Source organism: Vollenhovia emeryi, unplaced genomic scaffold (genome assembly GCF_000949405.1).
Source record: "Vollenhovia emeryi isolate VEMERY1.0 unplaced genomic scaffold, V.emery_V1.0 DF939120.1, whole genome shotgun sequence".
Lineage (NCBI taxonomy): Eukaryota > Metazoa > Arthropoda > Insecta > Hymenoptera > Formicidae > Vollenhovia > Vollenhovia emeryi.
In genome coordinates, this window is record NW_011967246.1 from 1,073,378 (window position 1) to 1,083,696 (window position 10,319).

The window sequence follows — 10,319 nt, forward strand, 5'->3', positions numbered from 1 at the left end:
CATTTGTTAAAGTCAAACGTTTGGGCTCCAAGATGGCGGACGAGTCAGCTCACCTTTATGTAGTAGCTATAGCCCAAGTCGTTCCTCGAAACGAGACGAACACTAACGAAACTTGCGGCGAGATAATAGACAGCGGTGTCGCAAATTTTAATATGCCCTCTTGCCCCCCCGAACCGCCTGATATCCGCCTCCTCGGAGATTGCCCCGGAGTTTGCCGCAAAACCGCGGCAAACGGATTGGAGCCCCCGTCGTTAGGCAGCCGCGTTAAGCTTGCGAAATCCGCGGCGTGGAATCGCCCGCTCGCTCCGTGCAAGCGCGAGAAAAGGGAAGGAGAACGCGCGCGCGTACTTAAATTGCGACTCCCTCGCGCGCATCGGACTTGCAAAATGGGGACGGGTTTATTTTCGCGGATGACAAAGTGGCCAAACGCCATTACGGTGCGCGCGACCTCGTGCCTCGCGTCTCGATTATTTGTTCGCGATTTGGCAACGGAAGGATTAACGGCCGTGCTCGTGGAGTTTTGCAACGGCGCCTCTTAATTCAGGCTACGAGTCAGGGGGAAGTTGAACTACTCGCGCGCGATAACAATTGCTCCGGGAACGTAAAATCGATTTACGTTATTTAATTAGAGCGTACTCTGGGGAAAAAAAGACAGTTAGCAACCCATTTTGGGGCCCACAAGTCTGTCAATTCGTGAAAACGTCTGTGCAATATGCAAATCATGTGGCTTTTGTGTGCAGACCGACAGTGTCCCACTAATCGGACTAAATCTGCAGGGACCAGCATGGTATCATCTATTCACTCGAACGTTACGTTGCATAACTTATTCGAGCGAATAGATTTTTTGTTAGGCTTCTAAACTTAATTTCAATGATACCATACTGTTCTCTGATCTACGCACAGGCCGATTAGTCGCCGAGCGCAGTCGGTCTGCACACAAAAGCCACATAATTTGCACATCACACAAATGTTTTCACGAATTTACAGTTCTAGGAGCGAAAGATGCAAAGAGCGCAGGCTCGCCCCAGCATCCTTAATTTAAATTCATTAGCGAGATATCCCGCGAGCGTCGAGATAATAAAATTAAAAAAAAAATCGGGCGGGGAAAGGGAGAAAAACGCGCGCCGAGGTAGAATCGGGCGCGATTTAGCAACGTGTGTAAATTTCCCTGCCGCTTATGGCGAACGGCGCGTTGCCGGTTATTCCTTAATTGCTTCCTGATCGCGCGGCGCCGCGGCCGATCGACCCAGATTCCGATTTCTTTCCACGCTCGTGGATCTAAGCAGATCTGAGCGACACGCGGGCAGGATCGAGTCGGAAGCGGAAGCCACGCGATTTCACTCGGAAGCCCCCGCGAGTGCGCACACGTGCGCGTGTTCCGCGTGTTTTATTTTACTTTCCATCAGCCCGAGCGCGCACACGTAATGCAATCGCTAACGCGCGGGTAAAAATGCACCCGTTCCCAGAGCATCGTGTTGGAAACGCGCGAGTTCGTAATTACGCTCGCCGCAACGATCGAATCTCGTTCGGAACGAAGGAGCGCGGTAGAACGAGAAGTAACGAATTGTAAAATTGCGGGGTTTCGTCGAACATAAAACAAGATCTAGAATCGTAACTTGCGCGACCAAAATTAGACATTGCTTAATCCGATTGTGAGATAAAATTGTAGGCCTAGAGTTATTAATGTTCTCTCTCTCTCTCTCACTTTTCTCTTTCTTTTACGCAAAATTTGATATAAATAAATTGATAAATAAATTAGAAATGTGAATTTTACACTTATAAAAGTTAGAAATATCTCTAGTAGCACAGTAACACTGGCTAAGCATTGGCCCAATACGATATTGAGCCAATGTTTGGTCAATGCACTGTGCTACTAGGTAGGATGAATCGACATCGTTTCGACGAATCATTTCTTACTGGGTAGAAACTTATACGCTTTACTCTAAGTTTAAAGACAACTTAGGCCTGGTTTTTAATTTTCTGGCTAATTATTAGCCAGAAGTTGGTCGATTCTCTAACTCTTCCGAGATAATAAACTAAAAAAGGATGGAGAATCGACTAACCGCTGGTTAACAGTTTAACCACAGAAAATAAAAAAACTGGGCCTTAAAGAAAAGACAAAGTTGCGTGTTACACGCGAAAAAAAAACCCAAACACGATCACGCGTCGATTCGACTGCTCGACTTCATCCGTTCTGATTAAAGAAGAAGGAATCCGCGTTACGTTCAGGGTCAATGGGCGATTGCGACAGTTCCTCCGCGCCGTAATTACGCCCTTCGCGGTAATCACACGGTGCATTATCGCACGCGGCCACGTCGGATCGAGGCTGCGGTACAAAAGTGTATCGGGGCGTGCGTATAAAAACGGGAGCAGTGAACGTGCGCATGCCGCGCGCGTTGTAAGATCACGAGCGCGGGCGACAAGCCGCACGTGTCGGAGCGGAGATACCGGCGCGGACCGGGCCCGGGCCGCACGTGACCGGGGACCTCGCTTAGAAAGCAAGCCGAGGTTTCTCAGGAATGCCCATTTAGCAATCGCTCTCCGTCGCCGGCCCCGAATGGAAACGTTGATCGCCGCGATCGTGCCTGGCTACGCTCGGCGCGCCGAAAGAACGACGTCGGCAGCGAGTCCCGTCAACTTGTTAACTTTTTCTATAACGCGCCGAGATTCGCAAACGGGAACGGGCGAACGGTGAAATTGAACGCGTTAAGACAATCCGGAGCGCACCTACGATACGAGCAGGAAAAGATTCATTTTCCTGGGGGTCGCACTTTTCATCGGAGCGTCGATAGTCAATTTTTGCTTAATTAAGAACGGGCGAAGTTAAACGTTGGATTCAATCGAATCCGTCTTGCTCGAGAGCGACGGCGCAAAATAAATCTTGTCGCTTTTTACATTTGTGATTGCATCGGTGGTAACTTATAGCCGCTCGTTATATTTAGATTGTTCCATTATCATATTGGGGAAATCTTAACTAAACTAATACCCTAGTAGCACAATGTATTGGCGCAATATTGGGAAATAATGTAAGTCTAGTATTCCCAATATTGGTCCAATATTGTAAGATGGACGCCTTCTCCTTTCTCTTATTTAGCCAAATATGTTCAGTAATATTGGTCTAATATTGTATCAATTTTAAACCAATATTCTTATTACATTGTTAAATATTGGCCAATGCACCTCCAATAGAAATCTAATATTATATAATTATTAATGTACAATATTTACATTCATTCCATAGCTAATATTGGCTTTACGATGGACAATATCAGCTAATGCATTTCTATTATAACCGACATTGGGCCAATGCTTAGCTAATGTTTAGCCAATGCACTGTGCTATTAGGGTACTGATGTAAATTTATATATAAAATGTGCTTATACAATTTTTTTTCTCTTATATAATCTCTGTCCGCATACGCAAGAAAAATAGTAGCAAGAAGAATTAAAAGAAAATATAAGGGCGATTTTCGCATTATTTTTTTCACACAAAACTAAAAATTACCCATACGTAATCACGTACAAAATATTGTATAATCTCTAATCACAATTTTACTTGTAAAAAAAAGACCATCCAAGAGTTATTCTTCCTGTTACGTTTCTTATATATACGCACAGATATTGTACAAGAATAAGAAAACGCATATGGACATGTTACGTACACAGTCATACGTGAAACATATTTTTTACCCGGGCGTTACGATTCTTCTGTATGAAAGCTGTGGCTTCCAAGTTCCGCTTATCAGATCTGAGTGAAAGTTATTCTGTTCCGAAATATGCTAATCGGGATAGTGACTCTCGCTTTTTCGCGTGTACGCTGCACATCAGGTGTACCGCGCACGTAATATAACGCAACGTAATATAAGCGATATCCCAATTACAACCGGGAGTACCTCGGCGCAAGGATGCCGTAGGGAACGTATAGACGGTGCAAACAGTTATACACTTTCACTTGAATCTCGCTCAGCTTTACGGCTTAAGAGATATACACGGTGTCCACTGTCTTCCTCGTCGAGGTCACATCTCTCGATTATGCAAGGCGATAGTATCAGAGCGATAGGCAACCCAGGTAGCGCGTGATGGTGCATATACGCTTTATACATCGTCTTTGCATAAGAAAAGCGGCGCGAGTAAAAAGTATACGTTTTATCCCGATAGCAAGATTTTCATGCATTTATATTTCACGCATAAGCATGTATAAATGTATATAATTCTATAAAATTATGTATCAGATATGTCCATACATGCTTTTACACTGTGTATTTCTGTACAAGTCTTAATAATTCTATGTAATTCTATATAATTCACCGTGTTTTCTAATTGTAAGAGCAAAACCCTCCTTTCAAATGTCCTAAAGAATTAACGAACATCGCGATGTGCATAAAAAATGTTAACGTGTAATTAAAGAAATCTGTAATCGCGGAGTAGTTTATGACGGTTTCTCTTCCTTCGATCAGTCAATCCCCGTTCGTCTCAAATTTTCAATTAAAGGCGGATGGCAATTAAAGGTCGAAAGTGACTCGGTCAAAAATTTCGCTTCGGGTGACTTCGCCGCTGTCTGCAGCAAGCTTGTTTGTTGCATCGCCGTCTCGGATGCGACTGAATTCCCAGGCGTATCGTGAGACGAGGATGACATTCACTCGTCCGTTTACGGCGCGCGATCGTTCGAAAGAAATATTTCTGCGATCCACGCGTGCCTCGCACAATATCTACCGTTTGCTTTTTGGTTGGCGAACTTTAGGCCGGGGCTATACTGAAGAAATGTCGCTTTATTTACAAATGTTATTTTTACGTCTAAAACCGGAAACGAGGCATCTTCTCGCTTGTTATTGTATTTGATCTTCTTTTTCTCTACGGATTTCAGGCAGAATGAGTCACGAAATTCACCAGAGCGGCTATCGCGATTATAAAATTAATGTATAATAATATGATAAAAATGCGGAATATATTTTTAATAAAAACGCTAGATTATATACATCGCAACCGAAATTTTATGAAATAGCTGCGAAATTTTTAGACGTCAAAAAATATGAAACCCATTGCCATCTACCCTCGCTAGTTTCCTTACAGAAATGTAAGCGAAATAATTACTAGAAAATTACTGTACATCAGTAATTTCTAATAATTCAATCACTGAACTCTAGTAATTGTTAAGTGCTTTTTTCGTTCCTAGTTGTTACACTTCTGTAAGAGTTGCCTTTTTATTAGCTTGAATTAATTCTCTTTATTATTGTGAGAATTGTCTGAGTGGACGTTTTAGAATTTAAAAAAAAGTGGAGCAAAAGTTGTCGCTTTAATAGTCTGGTCTCTTTTAGCATCGAAAGTTCGCGACAGAGGTAAGTTCGGTCCGATGTCCTTCTTGCTTCTCTAGCTGGAAAATTTCGTCGCATCATCTTCTCCTCCTACAAATTAAGCGCAAGATACGGACGAATACTCTCTCGCGCTTTCTCTCGTATTCAGCTTACATGAAAGTGACACGATTCTTTATTCATTGGTTGTCTTGATCGTCGCGCGTTTGTCCCCGAACATCTCTCGCGAGCCGAAGAATGTGTACGTACGCAGTACCTGCGCACGTGCGTTCTGAACAGTTTAATTCATTCTGGGTGAAATTTCGATTAAATTCCGATTAATTTAATACATTTTGACAAAAAATAATCGAGGCCCAAGGTCAGACTACGCATTGAGATTGAGATTAGATTGAAATTTTACCAATGAGAGTAAAGTTGATTAATCTCAAGTTTAGTAAATTTTACTCGGATTGGTGTCAAGTTTCAATCTGATCTCAACCCGTAATCTGATACGGGCTTTAAGATTCAAATTTCGCAACTTCAGTCCGATTAATTATTTCCGGGTTACAATCTCCCAGATGTGAAATATAAATCAAATTTAATTCACATTACGAATTTAAAAGTGGTATCATTTTTTCATTCTGCTCGGTAAACAACGCAAATTTTTTTTATAGTGCCTCTCAACGCCTCCGCGAGATATTCGCCTTGGAGCTGTTTCCATAAACAATAGAAGTTAACTGATTACCTGTCTCTTCTTACAGTCACGCTTAAAAAGAAGCACAGAGTCATCCAAGTGCCAGTTAACTTTTAACTGACATTGATGGAAACAATGAAACTCTTTTATTTTTGACTTATCAGATTTAAAAAATATATAACATAAATTAAACTGATTAAATATTTTGTTCATAAATCTTAAAAAAATATAGAGAAACTCTATATAGGAAGAGAATGTAAATAAGATGAATTCTTATAGAAAAAGATAAATACATACATGTAGAAAGAAGAGAGCAAGTATTATCAAACATACTCTTATCGCAAAATAAAAATATAACGTTGCTATTTGTATATCGTGAGCTGAAGATGCGAATAAATATGCAAAGTTTGGGTGACACAGGCACAGAGACTTAACAGTTATCCTCCCACGCGGCGCGGGGTTTGACAGGAAATAACGGAGTGGAACGTCCGTCTGTTCTTACGTACCGGATCGCGCGGAACGCAATTATCCCGGGCTTGATTTGGAGATGCTCGACTCGCTGACAACTCGCGGTGCACGGCACTCGGCATGCCAGCTCACCTCAGACTGATTGTACGGGTCCTGGGACTGTGTCGCGGGGGCCCGCGCGATTGCAGCTTGCTTTCACTTGGCGAATACCGTAAGCGATACCGCCGCGATGATCGCCGATCGCTGATAAAGACATGGATTTTCGACTCGGCTTAACGGCTGAATGCTTGGAGAGTTTCGCGTAGAGTCCATGAGATTTAATGGTATTCCGTTACGTTACGATTGAATATTATGTATACACGTGCGTTGTAAAATATCTCATCAACTTAACAGCCTTAGGTCTGAATTTCTCACTTTTGATCGTTACATTTGGTAACGTTGATCATTCTCAGTCTCTCATGTGATAAATAGAGATTTAGATATTGATACTGAAATAATACACATAATTAATTCTGGATGTTACGTTACATCGAAATCCTGCATGCAGTGATTATTATCGCACATCATGGCAGTCGACAATTGCAATATATATTGTATATAAAAATATAATAATCTGATATTCAAGATTGTATCGATATACGATTAAGGAGATCTATAGAATTATTTGTATAAGAAAAATTGTTTTATCTCTTTATGATAAAATGTGTGATAATCTGCACTATATTTTAATGCAAAATGTATGTATAGCTTACTAACCAAAAAGCCTATTAATACGTCCCGTTTGATGTCTTCATATTATATATTAACATTAAATAAATGTTCAATAAAAATATTTGCTTTGTTTTGCATTTTGTACATTAGGCCTTTTCCTTTCGCAAATCACATAAAATTAGTTGGGCATGAAACGTGTGAATAAAAAAAGTTATATATAAAATATACGCGGTGTTAATATAGTAAAAAGATTATATGTAAAATAATTTACAGCCCAATCATTGAGATAAAAAAAAAGAAATTCCCAGCTCAATCATTGTAAGATAAAAAAGAAATTCCATGATACGTAAACGGTTAGAAAATCCTTCAGCATGAATCGTCGTCCTCCTCTTCGGTGGGAACATCTTCCCGATGCTGTTTCGGATTCCATCGACGCCAGAGTAACTCTCTCACGGTGAACTCGGAAAGTATTTCGGGACTAGTTCCGCTGATATCCCGAGATACCGACGACGGCCACAAAACTTGCGCGAAAAGTATTTCCTAATATTCACAAAGATAAAACACATTATATATTCCGCAGTAATTTGGAATGGTTCTCTCCACTCCAAACGGTTCTCTCTAAATCCAATACATCTATTATATTTAATACGTAGATGCACGTTTACCTTAGCAGTAGTTTCGGACAGCCTTTCAAATCCGATCAAACTGTTCCACGTCATAGATCGCGAGGACATGGTAGGATCTATAACTAAAGAGTCCGCGTCTGCTACTTCTACTATAACGATGTAAGAAGCATGATAAAACGGTGGTCCATCTTTATAAAGCACTGAAACATTAACGCATAGTTGTAATATAAAATAATATAAAAGTAGAGGAAAGTCCTCCATTATAAGTTTCTAATGTGAGATAGCAGGTTTTCGACACCCAAATTCAATCACAAGTCTTCTTTCGCAACGATCGCACAATCTAACAGTGAATTTTCCACCAAACCAATTTCACTCCAAGGGCAATAAATTCGTGGTTGAATCAACGAACGATGTCCATTAATTTAACAGAAACTCCGCTATTTCATATTAGGAGCCTATCTCGTAACATCGGACTTTCCTCTAAATATATAAGAGTAATGAATACTAACAAAAGTCGGCGCCGTATTTAATGCCGGGTTTGACCACCCAACCTTTGCTTCTATAATAATGATACACTACATATTTCTGTAAGAAGTCCGGCTTCTCCTTGCAAAAGTATAACCACGCACTGTTGATGTCCAGCAGACTACCGTCGAAGTGGATCACCTGCAGGCAACCTAATCCAAAGAGCAAGAAAAAGGTCTCCTCGAAGGTGAGGTGCAGAGCCTCTCGAACGGGGAAGCCCTCGCTCTCGATTCTCGGCTTGATGTTTTTCAAATAATTCTCGGTGTCCGAATCGCTGTCCGGCAACACCAAAAGTTTCCCGTGCTGATTGTCATCCTCGTTCATGCAGTCGCTCTTGAAATCATAATAATTCAATTTCCAGAGTTCTTCCTCCTCCTCGTCTTTCCTCTCCTCACTGCTGTTCTTATTGTCGTGAGCGTTCGCTGAACTTCCTGTCTTGATACTATCCGCATTATATTTATCCGAGTCTCTATTGACAATGACGCATATATCGTCCTCCTCCGCGGAATCTAGGGTGACTTCATCGATCTCGATGCTCTTCGCGTCCATCTCGTTTCTCGGCTTGCTCCCGTTTGCGATAGAATTCGATGGGATCTCAACGACGTCGCCGATGTTCTCTTCATCCGGGATGTTTTCTTCCTCGCATTGAGCAATTGCTTTAGCATCTGTAACTACACAATACATTCTCACTGTACTTTAATAACATTATCATCATCTTTGAATGTTATTGATGTACAAGACACAATCTTTGTTCATTAATACTTTGCAGCGTAACACATTGTATATAACGTGGGACATTTTATTTTACACACCTTTGAAATCGGTAGTGTTCAATTCATTGACTTCCTTGAGCCATTTTTGTCTGCAAAGCCATTGCCTGTTTCGAACAACTGGCGGTGCTCCGTACCTCGCTTTGCCAAACGACGGATAGCTACGCGACAGCGATCCCTTGCCGAAAAACCCCTGTAGACAGAGTTACTTATTTCTGTTGTATTTGTAAAAAAAAAAATTACTCCGACACAATCTATTCCATCTTCACCATAGAATGCACCGCAGTCATCTCTTCAGGTTCAATTATGCATGAGCCTATATCTGTGAGATGCGCCGTGTACACTGGCCATTCTTCCGTTTCGTTCAGTGGGATGGGAAATGGCAACTGCGGCTTCAATTTCGTTCTTTTCTTCTTCGGCTCTCGTAAATTCATGTCTCAACTACAAACGGACGACAGCGCGAGGTTTAGAAAAGCAATTGTTACATGTAAATATATCGCCAAGTATCCACTGCAAAGAATCAACACATTCTTGCACAGCATTATTAATTGTTGTTAACGACAGAAATTAATTTAAGTGCCTCGCAATTCATTCCAGTATAATATAAGCAATCTACAATAAATTTCAGAAATCAAATAAAGATTTCGCGATTAAAAAGAATTAATAAATTTCAAAGCGAAGCAATGACTTTTCCTTTTACGTAAGAAATGTAACTTCTCTTTTTACGTAAGAGATATAACAATTAACTTTACATAAGAAAAATACGACAATTAACTTTCCACAAGACGGAGAGATGCAACGTTAACCTATAGAAATAAATATTACTGAGTACTTTACATAAAAATTATTTTATGCGGGATTTCAAATGCATCTTTTAAATACTGTAGAACGAGGAAAATATATTTTCACGCTCGTACCGCGCTATTGTTTATTATCGATAATTGAGAAAGATTTACCTTTTCGAATGACAACCGATGACTAGAGAGAGTCAAGAACACGGACTTGCCGAGTTCTGTTCCTGATCCTCAAATGCGATATGTACGACCTCTGTGGATATCACGAAACGTGGACGTGAACTACGTAGCCGATGTCCACGCTTTGCCAAGTGGGTAATGCAAATTTACGAAATTTTCTGTCGAACCTGTACTTCTTTTCCCTTATCGCATTTTTCTCGNCAAAATCACGCGCGACATTCATCCCGACAAACCGTAGAAATCAATTAATATAATTACGGATCG

The 10,319-nt window shown here is 41.0% G+C and overlaps 2 protein-coding genes across 4 annotated transcripts in view; both read right to left on the minus strand.

Annotated features, from left to right (window-relative positions):
• LOC105570428 (cell wall protein RBR3) overlaps positions 1–6,861 on the minus strand; it is a 23,993-nt gene extending 17,132 nt beyond the window's left edge. Inside the window, exon 1 of the mRNA XM_012027610.1 lies at positions 6,488–6,861. The gene's annotated coding sequence lies outside the window, so the exon portion shown is untranslated. The remainder of the gene's footprint in view (positions 1–6,487) is intronic.
• A 408-nt stretch (positions 6,862–7,269) lies between these two features.
• Positions 7,270–10,128, minus strand: LOC105570429 (tRNA-splicing endonuclease subunit Sen2). 3 transcript variants are annotated; one of them, XM_012027615.1, is made up of 6 exons: positions 10,038–10,128; positions 9,351–9,522; positions 9,124–9,274; positions 8,296–8,982; positions 7,826–7,986; positions 7,270–7,700 (listed from the first exon to the last, which is right to left on the minus strand). In XM_012027615.1, the coding sequence occupies exons 2-6, from the start codon at positions 9,513–9,515 to the stop codon at positions 7,527–7,529; spliced, it is 1,338 nt and encodes a 445-aa protein (XP_011883005.1). In that variant the 5' UTR covers positions 9,516–9,522; positions 10,038–10,128; the 3' UTR covers positions 7,270–7,526. The 3 variants fall into 3 exon arrangements, with proteins under 3 accessions (XP_011883005.1, XP_011883007.1, XP_011883006.1); XM_012027617.1 differs by having other exon boundaries at positions 7,274–7,700; positions 8,296–8,976; XM_012027616.1 differs by lacking the exon at positions 10,038–10,128 and having other exon boundaries at positions 7,274–7,700; positions 9,351–9,994.
• Between the last annotated feature and the right edge of the window lie 191 nt (positions 10,129–10,319).

Coding starts and splice junctions, on each gene's coding strand:
- LOC105570429 (XM_012027615.1), bottom strand. CDS start 9,515: ATGAATTTACGAGAGCCGAAGAAGAAAAGAACGAAATTGAAGCCGCAG. Junction 9,275..9,350: donor TGACTGCGGTGCATTCTATG/GTGAAGATGGAA, acceptor CTCTGTCTACAG/GGGTTTTTCGGCAAGGGATC. Junction 8,983..9,123: donor GAACACTACCGATTTCAAAG/GTGTGTAAAATA, acceptor TGTATTGTGTAG/TTACAGATGCTAAAGCAATT.